The sequence below is a fragment of the Phyllobates terribilis genome, unplaced genomic scaffold, assembly GCF_046119375.1.
Source record: "Phyllobates terribilis strain yellow unplaced genomic scaffold, ASM4611937v1 Scaffold_962__1_contigs__length_509556, whole genome shotgun sequence".
In the NCBI taxonomy this organism is placed as follows: Eukaryota; Metazoa; Chordata; class Amphibia; order Anura; family Dendrobatidae; genus Phyllobates; species Phyllobates terribilis.
Genome location: NW_027363722.1, coordinates 434831 through 452283, shown reverse-complemented (window position 1 = coordinate 452283; position 17453 = coordinate 434831). Strand labels below are relative to the sequence as shown.

General features: G+C 50.3%; 1 protein-coding gene across 1 annotated transcript in view; it reads left to right on the top strand.

The window, feature by feature from the left end:
- Positions 1 to 253: 253 nt before the first annotated feature.
- Positions 254 to 17453, top strand: part of LOC141240621 (beta-2-glycoprotein 1-like) — a gene marked incomplete at its 5' end in the record, with an annotated part of 47628 nt that continues 30428 nt past the window's right edge. Inside the window, 2 exons of the mRNA XM_073668687.1 lie at positions 254 to 527; positions 2861 to 2957. Of these exons, the coding sequence (XP_073524788.1) occupies positions 254 to 527; positions 2861 to 2957 (371 nt within the window). The remainder of the gene's footprint in view (positions 528 to 2860; positions 2958 to 17453) is intronic.

Here is a 17453-nt window from a genome sequence, read left to right as displayed (position 1 = left end):
ATATAGACCCATATATCCCCATATATCCCCATATATCTCCATATATCACCATATATCTCCATATATCACCATATATCCCCATATATCTCCATATATCCCCATATATCACCATATATCCCCATATATCCCCATATATCCTCATATATCACCACATATCTCCATATAGACCCATATCCCCCATATCTATTCTGATCAGTTACATATTGTAGGTTGCTGTGTTTTTTACATTTTAAGGCTTCTTACATGTTTTCAGATGTTCTGTGGCGACCTTGTGTTATATTTTCCGGTGATCTCATATGGCAGGTTTCTTCTTCTATTTCATGTACTCGGCTCCCCTCCCCCGCCTGTAGTCTGCTCCCGGCCCCCGGAGGTGCTGAACGCTTTCTTCCGCCCGGGTCGGATCGTCTATATTCCGCTGGATGTTGTCACTTACCTCTGTGTCCCGGGATTTGTGAAGGATTCTGGGAATGATCGGGCGGTGTGCCAGACGCTGGGACACTGGGAGCACGCCAGCCTGCGGTGCAAGAGTAAGTACTGGGACCCACCATTCTCATACAGGACATGCCCCGAACATGGCTCCACCCATCATTTAAATACAGAACATGCCCAGAACATGGCTCCACCCATCATTTACATACAGGACATGCCCCAAACATGGCTCCACCCATCATTTACATACAGAACACGAACCGAACATGGCTCCACCCATCATTTACATACAGGACACGCCCCGAACATGGCTCCACCCATCATTTACATACAGAACATGCCCAGAACATGGCTCCACCCATCATTTACATACAGGACATGCCCCAAACATGGCTCCACCCATCATTTACATACAGAGCACGAACCGAACATGGCTCCACCCATCATTTACATACAGGACATGCCCCAAACATGGCTCCACCCACCATTTACATACAGAATACGACCCGAACATGGCTCCACCCATCATTTACATACAGGACACGCCCCAAACATGGCTCCACCCATCATTTACATACAGAGCACGAACCGAACATGGCTTCACCCATCATTTAAATACAGGACACGCCCAAAACATGGCTCCACCCATCATTTACATACAGAACATGCCCCAAACATGGCTCCACCCATCATTTACATACAGAACACGAACCGAACATGGCTCCATCCATCATTTAAATACAGGAACGCCCCAAACATGGCTCCACCCACCATTTACATACAGAATACGATCCGAACATGGCTCCACCCATCATTTACATACAGGACACGCCCCAAACATGGCTCCACCCATCATTTACATACAGAGCACGAACCGAACATGGCTCCACCCATCATTTAAATACAGGACACGCCCCAAACATGGCTCCACCCATCATTTACATACAGAACACGAACCGAACATGGCTCCACCCATCATTTAAATACAGGACACGCCCCAAACATGGCTCCACCCATCATTTACATACAGAACACGAATCGAACATGGCTCCACCCATCATTTAAATACAGGACACGCCCCAAACAGGGCTCCACCCATCATTTACACACAGAATACGACCCGAACATGGCTCCACCCATCATTTACATACAGAACACACCCTGAACATGGCTCCACCCATCATTTACATACAGAACACGCCCAGAACACGGCTCCACCCATAATTTACATACAGAACATGCCCTGAACATGGCTCCACCCATCATTTACATACAGGACACGCCCCGAACATGGCTCCACCCATCATTTACATACAGGACACGCCCCGAACATAGCTACACCCATCATTTGCATGCAGAACACGCCCAGAACAAGGCTCCACCCATCATTTACATACAGGACACACTCCGAACATGGCTACACCCATCATTTACATACAGAACACAACCCAAACATGGCTCCACCCATCATTTACATACAGAACACGCCCTGAACATGGCTACACCCATCATTTGCATACAGAACACAACCCAAACATTGCTCCGCCCATCATTTACATACAGAACACGCCCTGAACATGGCTTCGCCCATCATTTACATACAGAACACGCCCTGAACATGGCTCCGCCCATCATTTATATACAGCTTATGCCCCAGACATGGCTCCGCCCATCATTTACACACAGAACACGCCCCCGAACATGGCTCCGCCCATCATTTATATACAACTTATGCCCAGATATGGCTCCACCCATAATTTACATACAGAACACGATCTGCACCTGGCTCCTCACCTCATTTACATATGGAACAGGCCTTGCACCGGGCTCCTCCCACTATTTCCATACAGAACACACCCTGAACATGGCTCCTCCCCTCATTTGCATATAGTACACCCCCACACTTGTCTCCTCCTCTCATTTAGATATATTACACGCCCACACCTGGCTCCTCCCTTCATTTACATATATTACATGCCCACGCCTGGCTTCTCCTCTCATTTACATATATTACATCCCCCCACGCCTGGCTCCTCAACTCATTTACATACATCACACACCCCACACGCCTGGCTCCTCCCCTCATTTACATATATCACACGCCCCACACCTGGCTCCTCCTCTCATTGATATATATTACCCGCCCACACCTGGCTCCTCCCTTCATTTACATATATTGCACGCCCACGCCTGGCTCCTCCTCTCATTTACATATATTACATGCCCCCCCACGCCTGGCTCCTCCCCTCATTTACATATATCACACGCCCCACACATCTGGCCCCTCCCCTCATTTACATATATCACACGCCCACACATCTGGCTCCTCCCCTCATTTACATATATCACATCTGGCTCCTCCCCTAATTTACATATATCACACGCCCCACACCTGGCTCCTCCCCTCATTACCCCTGTGTTTCTCCTCCAGGACAGCAGTGCCCCGCCCCCGGCGCCCCGCAGGATGGCAGCGTGCGCTATACGGAGGTGACGTATCAGAGCGTCGCCCGCTTCTCGTGTGATGAAGGGTGAGAGGACAGAGAGCGCGATAGAGAGCGTCCGCCGCAGTGCATTGTGGGAGCCCCAGTCTCATCAATGTCACATCAATGAGGAGAAAAACGTCCACAGGAGGCGATAGTGTCCCCCCCGACAACTAATGGTATCATCAAGGAAGTGATAGTGTCCCCCCCCGACAACTAACGGTATCATCAAGGAAGTGATAGTGTCCCCCACCGACAACTAATGGTATCATCAAGGAAGTGATAGTGTCCCCCCCCGACAACTAACGGTATCATCAAGGAAGTGATAGTGTCCCCCACCGACAACTAACGGTATCATCAAGGAAGTGATAGTGTCCCCCCCCGACAACTAACGGTATCATCAAGGAAGTGATAGTGTCCCCCACCGACAACTAATGGTATCATCAAGGAAGTGATAGTGTCCCCCCCCGACAACTAATGGTATCATCAAGGAAGTGATAGTGTCCCCCCCGAAAACTAATGGTATCATCAAGGAAGTGATAGTGTCCCCCCCGACAACTAATGGTATCATCAAGGAAGTGATAGTGTCCCCCACCGACAACTAATGGTATCATCAAGGAAGTGATAGTGTCCCCCCCCGACAACTAATGGTATCATCAAGGAAGTGATAGTGTCCCCCCCGAAAACTAATGGTATCATCAAGGAAGTGATAGTGTCCCCCCCGACAACTAATGGTATCATCAAGGAAGTGATAGTGTCCCCCCCCGACAACTAACGGTATCATCAAGGAGGTGATAGTGTCCCACCCGACAACTAATGGTATCATCAAGGAAGTGATAGTGTCCCCCCCGACAACTAACGGTATCATCAAGGAAGTGATAGTGTCCCCCCCCGACAACTAATGGTATCATCAAGGAAGTGATAGTGTCCCCCCCCGACAACTAACGGTATCATCAAGGAAGTGATAGTGTCCCCCCCCGACAACTAATGGTATCATCAAGGAAGTGATAGTGTCCACCCCGACAACTAATGGTATCATCAAGGAAGTGATAGTGTCCCCCCCCGACAACTAACGGTATCATCAAGGAAGTGATAGTGTCCCCCACCGACAACTAATGGTATCATCAAGGAAGTGATAGTGTCCCCCCCCGACAACTAATGGTATCATCAAGGAGGTGATAGTGTCCCACCCGACAACTAATGGTATCATCAAGGAAGTGATAGTGTCCCCCCCGACAACTAATGGTATCATCAAGGAAGTGATAGTGTCCCCCCCGACAACTAATGGTATCATCAAGGAGGTGATAGTGTCCCACCCGACAACTAATGGTATCATCAAGGAAGTGATAGTGTCCCCCCCGACAACTAATGGTATCATCAAGGAGGTGATAGTGTCCCACCCGACAACTAATGGTATCATCAAGGAAGTGATAGTGTCCCCCCCGACAACTAATGGTATCATCAAGGAAGTGATAGTGTCCCCCCCGACAACTAATGGTATCATCAAGGAGGTGATAGTGTCCCACCCGACAACTAATGGTATCATCAAGGAGGTGATAGTGTCCCACCCGACAACTAATGGTATCATCAAGGAAGTGATAGTGTCCCCCCCGACAACTAATGGTATCGTCAAGGAAGTGATAGTGTCCCCCCCCGACAACTAATGGTATCATCAAGGAGGTGATAGTGTCCCACCCGACAACTAATGGTATCATCAAGGAAGTGATAGTGTCCCCCCCGACAACTAATGGTATCGTCAAGGAAGTGATAGTGTCCCCCCCCGACAACTAATGGTATCATCAAGGAAGTGATAGTGTCCCCCCCGACAACTAATGGTATCATCAAGGAAGTGATAGTGTCCCCCCCGACAACTAATGGTATCATCAAGGAGGTGATAGTGTCCCACCCGACAACTAATGGTATCATCAAGGAGGTGATAATGTCCCACCCGACAACTAATGGTATCATCAAGGAAGTGATAGTGTCCCCCCCGACAACTAATGGTATCATCAAGGAGGTGATAGTGTCCCCCCCGACAACTAATGGTATCATCAAGGAGGTGATAGTGTCCCCCCCGACTGATAACTAATGGTATCATCAAGGAAGTGATAGTGTCCCCCCCCGACAACTAATGGTATCATCAAGGAGGTGATAGTGTCCCCCCCGACAACTAATGGTATCATCAAGGAGGTGATAGTGTCCCACCCCGACAACTAATGGTATCATCAAGGAGGTGATAGTGTCACCCCCCGACAACTAATGGTATCATCAAGGAGGTGATAGTGTCCCCCCCGACAACTAATGGTATCATCAAGGAAGTGATAGTGTCCCCCCCCGACAACTAATGGTATCATCAAGGAGGTGATAGTGTCCCCCCCCGACAACTAATGGTATCATCAAGGAGGTGATAGTGTCCCCCCCGACAACTAATGGTATCATCAAGGAGGTGATAGTGTACCCCCCCGACAACTAACGGTATCATCAAGGAGGTGATAGTGTCCCCCCCCCGACAAATAATGGTATCATCAAGGAGGTGATAGTGTCCCCCCCCAGACAACTAATGGTATCATCAAGGAAGTGATAGTGTCCCCCCGACAACTAATGGTATCATCAAGTAGGTGATAGTGTCCCCCCCGACAACTAATGGTATCATCAAGGAGGTGATAGTGTCCCCCCCGATTGATAACTAATGGTATCATCAAGGAAGTGATAGTGTCCCCCCCGACAACTAATGGTATCATCAAGGAGGTGATAGTGTCCCCCCCGACAACTAATGGTATCATCAAGGAGGTGATAGTGTCCCACCCGACAACTAATTGGATCATCAAGGAAGTGATAGTGTCCCCCCAGACTGATAACTAATGGTATCATCAAGGAGGTGATAGTGTCCCCCCCCCGACAACTAATGGTATCATCAAGGAGGTGATAGTGTCCCCCCCGACTGATAACTAATGGTATCATCCACAGGAGGCAATAGTGTCCCCCCTGACAACTAATGGTATCATCAAGGAGGTGATAGTGTCCCCCCCGACTGATAACTAATGGTATCATCCACAGCAGGCGATAATGTCCCCCCGAATGATAACTAATGGGATCATCCACAGGGGGTGATAGTGTCCCCCCTGACAACTAATGGGATCATCCACAGGAGGTGATAGTGTCCCCCCTGACAACTAATGGGATCATCCACAGGAGGTGATAGTGTCCTCCCGACTGATAACTAATGGGATCATCGACAGGACGCAATAGTGTCCCCCCCGGCAACTAATGGTATCATCAAGGAAGTGATAGTGTCCCCCCCGACTGATAACTAATGGTATCATCCACAGGAGGCGATAGTGTCCCCCCCGACTGATAACTAATGGTATCATCAAGGAGGTGATAGTGTCCCCCCCGACAACTAATGGTATCATCAAGGAGGTGATGGTGTCCCCCCGACAACTAATGGTATCATCAAGGAGGTGATAGTGTCCCCCCCGACAACTAATGGTATCATCAAGGAGGTGATAGTGTCCCCCCCGACTGATAACTAATGGCATCATCCACAGGAGGTGATAGTGTCCCCTCGAATGATAACCAATGGGATCATCCACAGGGGGTGATAGTGTCCCCCCTGACAACTAATGGGATCATCCACAGGAGGTGATAGTGTCCCCCCTGACAACTAATGGGATCATCCACAGGAGGTGATAGTGTCCCCCCCCGACTGATAACTAATGGGATCATCCACAGGAGGTGATAGTGTCCCCCCCGACTGATAACTAATGGTATCATCTACAGGAGGTTATAGTGTCCCCCCCGACTGATAACTAATGGTATCATCCACAGGAGGTGATAGTGTACCCCCAACTGATAACTAATGGTATCATCCACAGGAGGTGATAGTGTCCCCCCTGACCGATAACTAATGGTATCATCCACAGGAGGTGATAATGTCCCCCCCCCGACTGATAACTAATGGGATCATCCAGAGGAGGCGATAGTGTCCCCCCCGACTGATAACTAATAGGATCATCCATAGGAGGCGATAGTGTCCCCGCTACTGATAGTTAATGGTATCATCTACAGAAGGGGATAGTGTCCCCCCCAACTGATAATTAATGGTATCACCCACAGGAGGTGAAAGTGTCCCCCCCGACTGATAACTAATGGCATCACCCACAGGAGGTGATAATGTCCCCCCCCTGACCGATAACTAATGGTATCATCCACAGGAGGTGATAGTGTCCCCCCCCGACTAATAACTAATGGTATCATCCACAGGAGGTGATAGTGACCCCCCGACTGATAACTAATGGTATCATCCACAGGAGGTGATAGTGCCCCCTTCACCGACTGATAAGTAATGGTATCATCCACAGGAGGTGATAGTGTCCCCCCCGACTGATAACTAATGGTATCATCCACAGGAGGTGATAGTGTCCCACCAGACTGATAACTAATGGGATCATCCACAGGAGGTGTTAGTGCCCCCCCGACTGATAACTAATGGTATCATCCACAGGAGGTGATAGTATCCCCTGCGACTGATAGCTAATGGTATCATCTACAGAAGGGGATAGTGTCCCCCCCAACTGACAACTAATGGTATCATCCACAGGAGGTGATAGTGTCCCCCCCCGACTAATAACTAATGGTATAATCCACAGGAGGTGATAGTGTCCCCCCCCGACTGATAACTAAAGGTATCATCCAGAGGAGGCAATAGTGTCCCCCCCGACTGATAACTAATGGTATCATCCACAGGAGGTGATAGTGTCCCCTCCTGACTGATAATTAATGGTATCATCCACAGGAGGCGATAGTGCCCCCGGACTGATAACTAATGGTATCATCCACAGGAGGTGATAGTGCCCCCCCCGACTGATAACTAATGGTATCATCCACAGGAGGCGATAGTGCCCCCCCCCGACTGATAACTAATGGTATCATCCACAGGAGGCGATAGTGTCCGCCCGACTGATAACTAATGGTATCATCCACAGGAGGTGATAGTGTCCCCCCGACTGATAACTAATGGTATCATCCACAGGAGGTGAAAGTGCCCCCCACCGACTGATAACTAATGGTATCATCCACAGGAGGTGATAGTGTCCCCCCGATTGATAACTAATGGTATCATCCACAGGAGGCGATAGTGCCCCCTCACCGACTGATAACTAGTGGTATCATCCACAGGAGGCGATAGTGTCCGCCCGACTGATAACTAATGGTATCATCCACAGGAGGTGATAGTGTCCCCCCGACTGATAACTAATGGTATCATCCACAGGAGGCGATAGTGCCCCCCCACCGACTGATAACTAGTGGTATCATTCACAGGAGGCGATAGTGTCCTCCCAACTGATAATAACTAATGGGGTCAGGTAGATATTAATGTCAGGGAAATATTAAGAAAATATTAACCATTTCTCCCTCCTTGAAGCCCCCCTCACTTCTCCCTTATCCATCATTTGTCACGAGACCAGAGCTGACACTCCACGCAGCTGTCTGTGTGCAAGTCCCAGCACACAGGAAAAACAGCTAATTAGCCAGATGCTGGCATAAAGAGAAGGCTACAGGACCCACATAGCATACTAATGCATTTCCTCTTAACTCTTATCACAGACCTGGGATAGATTGACACCTTCCAGTATAGGGGCAGAGATGAAAGGAAGGAGGAAATGGCTCGTTTAGTCTCCATGAGAGTTTAACAATTCCCCAGACTGCAGGATTTTCTGCACCGATACAATATATGGAATATTGTAAGTTCCATACGTCCGATAATAACGGAACCTATATTTTTAGTGGCAGGGAAAGCCAAGGAACGTATGCATATTTTCTCATTGCTGCAAGCCAAACCAGGGAGCTGTGGCGCAAAAGTGGCAAAATAGCAAACTGCAACTATATCATGTGTGGTCTCTAAATGAAGGTAAAATCATAATAGAAAATATGGTATCATTTTTGGGCTTCTGGGATCAACCAGCGATAAGTTATCCCCAAAAACATATTTTTAATTCAAACATGAAGGGTGGAGCCCCAGCCCATGTGATGTCAGCACAAGGGGGTGTGGACAGGTCTCTCCCTTAAGCATAAAATAGTTTGCTGAGGTTGGAGATTCATTCATTCATTGCCAGAGGGGTATAAGGACTATAAGCAACGGAACCTGTTCGATAACAGTCTAATCAAATCGGGAAGCCCCTCCTCCACCTATATTGAATCGACTCAGCGATCGTATAGTAAGTTTCTTCCTTAATCCTTATTATTTTGTGTAACTGCTTATGTATTTTAATGTCTCCTTTGTAAAATCCTTGTATATATTTTTCCTAAACACTGACTCCCTTTTGGATTAAACATAAAATGTAATAGTTCTGTTTCTTTTGTCCTGTAATCGTTCCCTCCCCCAAAGCCATATACGCTACCAGAACGCAGGCGTCCACCCAGGCTTGTATTATATTTCATATCTGGACGGTGGTGGCAGTGAAAAAATAATATTAATTGGGCTATCGTGAAGCTGACAGTGACCATACTGATAACTAATGGCATCATCCACAGAAGGCGATAGTGTCCCCCCGACTGATAACTAATGGGATCATATAAAGGAGGCGATAGTGCCCCCCCAACAACTAATGGTATCATCCACAGAAGGCGATAGTGCCCCCCTGACTGATAACTAATGGGATCATCCACAGGAGGTGATAGTGTCCCCCCGACTGATAACTAATGGCATCATCCACAGAAGGCGATAGTGTCCCCCCGACTGATAACTAATGGGATCATATACAGGAGGCGATAGTGCCCCCCCAACAACTAATGGTATCATCCACAGAAGGTGATAGTGCCCCCCTGACTGATAACTAATGGAATCATCCATAGGAAGCGATAGTGTCCCCCCCTGACAACTAATGGTATCATCCACAGGAGACGAAAGTGTCCCCACCCCCCCGACAACTAATGGTATCATCCACAAGAGGCATTAGTTTCCCCCCCGACTGATAACTGGTATCATCCACAGGAGGCAATAGCGTCCCCCCCTACAACTAATGGTATCATCTACAGAAGGTGATATTGCCCCCCCTTCCCGGCTGATAACTAATTGTATCATCCATAAGAGGCGTTAGTTTCCACCCCAGAATGATAACTAATGGTATCATCCACAGGAGGCGATAGTGTCCCACCTCCTCGACAACTAATGGTATCATCCACAGGAGGCGTTAGAATCCCCCCTCCTCGACAACTAATGGTATCATCCACAGGAGGTGATAGTGCCCCCCCCCCGACTGATAACTAATGGTATCATCCACAGGAGGCGATAGTGCCCCCCCCCCGACTGATAACTAATGGTATCATCCACAGGAGGCGATAGTGTCCGCCCGACTGATAACTAATGGTATCATCCACAGGAGGTGATAGTGTCCCCCCGACTGATAACTAATGGTATCATCCACAGGAGGTGAAAGTGCCCCCCACCGACTGATAACTAATGGTATCATCCACAGGAGGTGATAGTGTCCCCCCGATTGATAACTAATGGTATCATCCACAGGAGGCGATAGTGCCCCCTCACCGACTGATAACTAGTGGTATCATCCACAGGAGGCGATAGTGTCCGCCCGACTGATAACTAATGGTATCATCCACAGGAGGTGATAGTGTCCCCCCGACTGATAACTAATGATATCATCCACAGGAGGCGATAGTGCCCCCCCACCGACTGATAACTAGTGGTATCATCCACAGGAGGCGATAGTGTCCTCCCAACTGATAATAACTAATGGGGTCAGGTAGATATTAATGTCAGGGAAATATTAAGAAAATATTAACCATTTCTCCCTCCTTGAAGCCCCCCTCACTTCTCCCTTATCCATCATTTGTCACGAGACCAGAGCTGACACTCCACGCAGCTGTCTGTGTGCAAGTCCCAGCACACAGGAAAAACAGCCAATTAGCCAGATGCTGGCATAAAGAGAAGGCTACAGGACCCACATAGCATACTAATGCATTTCCTCTTAACTCTTATCACAGACCTGGGATAGATTGACACCTTCCAGTATAGGGGCAGAGATGAAAGGAAGGAGGAAATGGCTCGTTTAGTCTCCATGAGAGTTTAACAATTCCCCAGACTGCAGGATTTTCTGCACCGATACAATATATGGAATATTGTAAGTTCCATACGTCCGATAATAACGGAACCTATATTTTTAGTGGCAGGGAAAGCCAAGGAACGTATGCATATTTTCTCATTGCTGCAAGCCAAACCAGGGAGCTGTGGCGCAAAAGTGGCAAAATAGCAAACTGCAACTATATCATGTGTGGTCTCTAAATGAAGGTAAAATCATAATAGAAAATATGGTATCATTTTTGGGCTTCTGGGATCAACCAGCGATAAGTTATCCCCAAAAACATATTTTTAATTCAAACATGAAGGGTGGAGCCCCAGCCCATGTGATGTCAACACAACGGGGTGTGGACAGGTCTCTCCCTTAAGCATAAAATAGTTTGCTGAGGTTGGAGATTCATTCATTCATTGCCAGAGGGGTATAAGGACTATAAGCAACGGAACCTGTTCGATAACAGTCTAATCAAATCGGGAAGCCCCTCCTCCACCTATATTGAATCGACTCAGCGATCGTATAGTAAGTTTCTTCCTTAATCCTTATTATTTTGTGTAACTGCTTATGTATTTTAATGTCTCCTTTGTAAAATCCTTGTATATATTTTTCCTAAACACTGACTCCCTTTTGGATTAAATATAAAATGTAATAGTTCTGTTTCTTTTGTCCTGTAATCGTTCCCTCCCCCAAAGCCATATACGCTACCAGAACGCAGGCGTCCACCCAGGCCTGTATTATATTTCATATCTGGACGGTGGTGGCAGCGAAAAATAATATTAATTGGGCTATCGTGAAGCTGACAGTGACCATACTGATAACTAATGGCATCATCCACAGAAGGCGATAGTGTCCCCCCGACTGATAACTAATGGGATCATATAAAGGAGGCGATAGTGCCCCCCCAACAACTAATGGTATCATCCACAGAAGGCGATAGTGCCCCCCTGACTGATAACTAATGGGATCATCCACAGGAGGTGATAGTGTCCCCCCGACTGATAACTAATGGCATCATCCACAGAAGGCGATAGTGTCCCCCCGACTGATAACTAATGGGATCATATACAGGAGGCGATAGTGCCCCCCCAACAACTAATGGTATCATCCACAGAAGGTGATAGTGCCCCCCTGACTGATAACTAATGGAATCATTCATAGGAAGCGATAGTGTCCCCCCCTGACAACTAATGGTATCATCCACAGGAGACGAAAGTGTCCCCACCCCCCCGACAACTAATGGTATCATCCACAAGAGGCATTAGTTTCCCCCCCGACTGATAACTGGTATCATCCACAGGAGGCAATAGCGTCCCCCCCTACAACTAATGGTATCATCTACAGAAGGTGATATTGCCCCCCCCCCCGACTGATAACTAATTGTATCATCCATAAGAGGCGTTAGTTTCCACCCCAGACTGATAACTAATGGTATCATCCACAGGAGGCGATAGTGTCCCACCTCCTCGACAACTAATGGTATCATCCACAGGAGGCGTTAGAATCCCCCCTCCTCGACAACTAATGGTATCATCCACAGGAGGCGATAGTGTACTCCGGACTGATAACTAATGAGATCATCCACAGAAGTCGATAGTGTCCCCCCGACTGATAACTAATGGTATCATCCAGAGGAGGTGATAGTGTCCCCCCGACTGATACCTAACGGGATCATATTTAGGAGGCGATAGTGCCCTCCCAACAACTAATGGTATCATCCACAGGAGGCGATAGTGTACTCCGGACTGATAACTAATGGGATCATCCACAGAAGGCGATAGTGTCCCCCCGACTGATAACTAATGGGATCATATTTAGGAGGCGATAGTGCCCTCCCAACAACTAATGGTATCATCCACAGAAGACGATAGTGCCCCCCGACTGATAACTAATGGGATCATCCACAGGAGGCGATAGTATCTCCCCAACAACTAATGGTATCTTCCACAGGAGGCGATAGTGCCCCCCCGAAACTAATGGTATCATCCACAGAAGGCGATAGCGCCACCCGCCACCCTGGCTGATAACTAATGATGGTATCATCCACAGGAGATGATAGTGTCGTCCCCCCCGACAAGTAATGGTATCATCCACAAGAGGCGTTAGTTTTCCCCCCCGACTGATAACTAATGGTATCATCCACAGGAGGCGATAGTGTCCCTCCTCCTCGACAACTAATGGTATCATCCACAGAAGGCGATAGCGCCCCCCCCGACTGATAACTAATGGTATCATCCGCAGGAGACGATAGTGTCCCCCCCTACAACTAATGGTATCATTCACAAAAGGCGATAGTGCCCCCCGGCTGATAACTAATGAACTAATGGTATCCTCCTCGACAACTAATGGTATAATCCACAGGAGGCGATAGTGTCCCGTCCCCCCCGACCTATAACTAATGGTATCATCCATAGGAACTGACCTGGGTTGGATTAGTGGTATTGCAACCACTAGGGGCAGCACCGGAAGGTAGTGTAGTCAGCAATAGCCAGAGGTTGGTACACGGGAGCAGCAGTATAGTCTTGTATGAGACAGCAGGTGAAGGGAGCGCTTGACTAAAGGCTGGGAGCTCAATAATCTCGCAAGGAAGGAGGTGCCAGGCCAGGTTTATGTAGGGTGTTCGATCAGGAACAACACAGGATGGAGACATTCAGGAACAACACAGGGTGGAGCCACTCAGGAGTAACACAGGGTGGAGCCATTCAGGATTTAACACAGGGTGGAGACGCTCAGGAGTAACACAGGGTGGAGCCATTCAGGAGTAACACAGGGTGGAGCCATTCAGAAGTAACACAGGGTGGAGCCACTCAGGAGTAACACAGGGTGGAGCCACTCAGGAGTAACACAGGGTGGAGCCACTCAGGAGTAACACAGGGTGGAGCCACTCAGGAGTAACACAGGGTGGAGCCGCTCAGGAATAACACAGGGTGGAGCCACTCTGGAGTAACACAGGGTGGAGCCACTCAGGAACAACACAGGGTGGAGCCGCTCAGGAACAACACAGGGTGGAGCCGCTCAGGAACAACACAGGGTGGAGCCGCTCAGGAACAACACAGGGTGGAGCCACTCAGGAGTAACACAGGGTGGAGCCACTCAGGAGTAACACAGGGTGGAGCCACTCAGGAGTAACACAGGGTGGAGCCGCTCAGGAATAACACAGGGTGGAGCCACTCTGGAGTAACACAGGGTGGAGCCACTCAGGAACAACACAGGGTGGAGCCGCTCAGGAACAACACAGGGTGGAGCCGCTCAGGAACAACACAGGGTGGAGCCGCTCAGGAGTAACACAGGGTGGAGCCGCTCAGGAGTAACACAGGGTGGAGCCATTCAGGAGTAACACAGGGTGGAGCCGCTCAGGAGTAACACAGGGTGGAGCCACTCTGGAGTAACACAGGGTGGAGCCGCTCAGGAGTAACACAGGGTGGAGCCGCTCAGGAGTAACACAGGGTGGAGCCGCTCAGGAATAACACAGGGTGGAGCCGCTCAGGAGTAACACAGGGTGGAGCCATTCAGGAGTAACACAGGGTGTAGCCATTCAGGAGTAACACAGGGTGGAGCCACTCTGGAGTAACACAGGGTGTAGCCATTCAGGAGTAACACAGGGTGGAGCCGCTCAGGAGTAACACAGGGTGGAGCCGCTCAGGAATAACACAGGGTGGAGCCGCTCAGGAGTAACACAGGGTGGAGCCGCTCAGGAATAACACAGGGTGGAGCCACTCTGGAGTAACACAGGGTGGAGCCATTCAGGAGTAACACAGGGTGGAGCCGCTCAGGAATAACACAGGGTGGAGCCATTCAGGAGTAACACAGGGTGGAGCCACTCTGGAGTAACACAGGATGGAGCCGCTCAGGAGTAACACAGGGTGGAGCCATTCAGGAGTAACACAGGGTGGAGCCACTCAGGAGTAACACAGGGTGGAGCCGCTCAGGAGTAACACAGGGTGGAGCCGCTCTGGAGTAACACAGGGTGGAGCCGCTCAGGAATAACACAGGGTGGAGCCGCTCAGGAATAACACAGGGTGGAGCCACTCAGGAGTAACACAGGGTGGAGCCGCTCAGGAATAACACAGGGTGGAGCCATTCAGGAGTAACACAGGGTGGAGCCGCTCTGGAGTAACACAGGGTGGAGCCGCTCAGGAGTAACACAGTGTGGAGCCATTCAGGAGTAACACAGGGTGGAGCCACTCAGGAGTAACACAGGGTGGAGCCGCTCAGGAGTAACACAGGGTGGAGCCGCTCTGGAGTAACACAGGGTGGAGCCGCTCAGGAATAACACAGGGTGGAGCCACTCTGGAATAACACAGGGTGGAGCCGCTCAGGAGTAACACAGGGTGGAGCCGCTCAGGAGTAACACAGGGTGGAGCCGCTCAGGAATAACACAGGGTGGAGCCACTCTGGAGTAACACAGGGTGGAGCCGCTCAGGAATAACACAGAGTGGAGCCACTCTGGAGTAACACAGGGTGGAGCCATTCAGGAGTAACACAGGGTGGAGCCGCTCAGAAATAACACAGGGTGGAGCCGCTCAGGAACAACACAGGGTGGAGCCGCTCAGGAACAACACAGGGTGGAGCCACTCTGGAGTAACACAGGGTGGAGCCGCTCTGGAGTAACACAGGGTGGAGCCGCTCAGGAATAACACAGGGTGGAGCCATTCAGGAGTAACACAGGGTGGAGCCACTCAGGAGTAACACAGGGTGGAGCCGCTCAGGAATAACACAGGGTGGAGCCATTCAGGAGTAACACAGGGTGGAGCCACTCTGGAGTAACACAGGGTGGAGCCGCTCAGGAGTAACACAGGGTGGAGCCATTCAGGAGTAACACAGGGTGGAGCCACTCAGGAGTAACACAGGGTGGAGCCGCTCAGGAGTAACACAGGGTGGAGCCGCTCTGGAGTAACACAGGGTGGAGCCGCTCTGGAGTATCACAGGGTGGAGCCGCTCAGGAATAACACAGGGTGGAGCCGCTCAGGAGTAACACAGGGTGGAGCCTCTCAGGAACAACACAGGGTGGAGCCGCTCAGGAGTAACACAGGGTGGAGCCGCTCAGGAATAACACAGGGTGGAGCCACTCTGGAGTAACACAGGGTGGAGCCGCTCAGGAATAACACAGGGTGGAGCCGCTCAGGAGTAACACAGGGTGGAGCCACTCAGGAACAACACAGGGTGGAGCCACTCTGGAGTAACACAGGGTGGAGCCGCTCAGGAGTAACACAGGGTGGAGCCACTCAGGAACAACACAGGGTGGAGCCTCTCAGGAACAACACAGGGTGGAGCCGCTCAGGAGTAACACAGGGTGGAGCCACTCAGGAACAACACAGGGTGGAGCCTCTCAGGAACAACACAGGGTGGAGCCACTCAGGAGTAACACAGGGTGGAGCCACTCAGGAACAACACAGGGTGGAGCCTCTCAGGAACAACACAGGGTGGAGCCGCTCAGGAGTAACACAGGGTGGAGCTGACTCACCCCCTGGGCCAGTGCTGTAGTGCGGCGCGCGTGCGCGCGGGGGATACCCGGAGCCGGATCCGATGGGGGTAGTAGTCTTCGTGTGGCGGTGACCCGGTCCGCGCCCAGGGTGGTCAAACTAAGTGGTAGTTATTGGTATGATGGTATTAGTGTCCGACTACGCCACCCGTTGAATGCGGTTATGAAACCGCCGCTGCAGGGCAGACCGCTGAGGCCGGTGGTATAGGTGTGCAGCAATGTTAATATAACCCCCAACGGGAGAGGTATGGCCTGAGGGCAGCAGATGTGGGTGATGTTGGGAGTGATGGTGTGGATGTCCCAGCACTAACGGTGCGACAAGGAAGCACGGAGACGCGAGGGTACAGTTCAGGGCCTTTACTGATGGTACAAGGCAAATTCCCCCGGGAGTACTGGCTAGTAGTTGGGGCCTGGTTAGTCTGCGAGTAAGCCGGAGTTCCCCTGGCCAGGTGGAGTTGTAGGCCTTCCCGTTAGTCTGTACCCTTCCTGGCTACCCTGCTTTCGGCGGTTACAAGTAGCCCACGTCCCTGGGTATACCGTGTGGTGCTCACCCGTATGGCTGGTGACCTGGGGCCTCCTGTTAGCCTCCGCTCCGGGATGGCGGTGCTGGTCCCTTCGTTGTGACTGAGCCTCCGGGCTTTTATGGCCAGAGGACCTGGAATCCCCTGCCGGATGGATTCTGCTGCTGGGTATATCTTAGTCCCCACAGCCTCAGACTCCTGTGTCCGGTTTTAGTACCTTCTCCCAGGGCGAGCTCTGCACAGCTCCAGCCCCTGGCGCTTCTCCTTGGCTCCTACAGAGCTCCTGATGTCTCTCTGTCCCTGTTTCTGCGTGTCCAGACCAGACTCCGTCTCTGTCTGGAACTCCTCTCTCTAACCCTGCCTCAGCCCCAGTTTATGTAGGGGAAGTTCTTCCCCTCCCAGGACTGAGCAGGAGGTGTGGCATGCTTAGGATTCCTGCCCAGGAGACCTC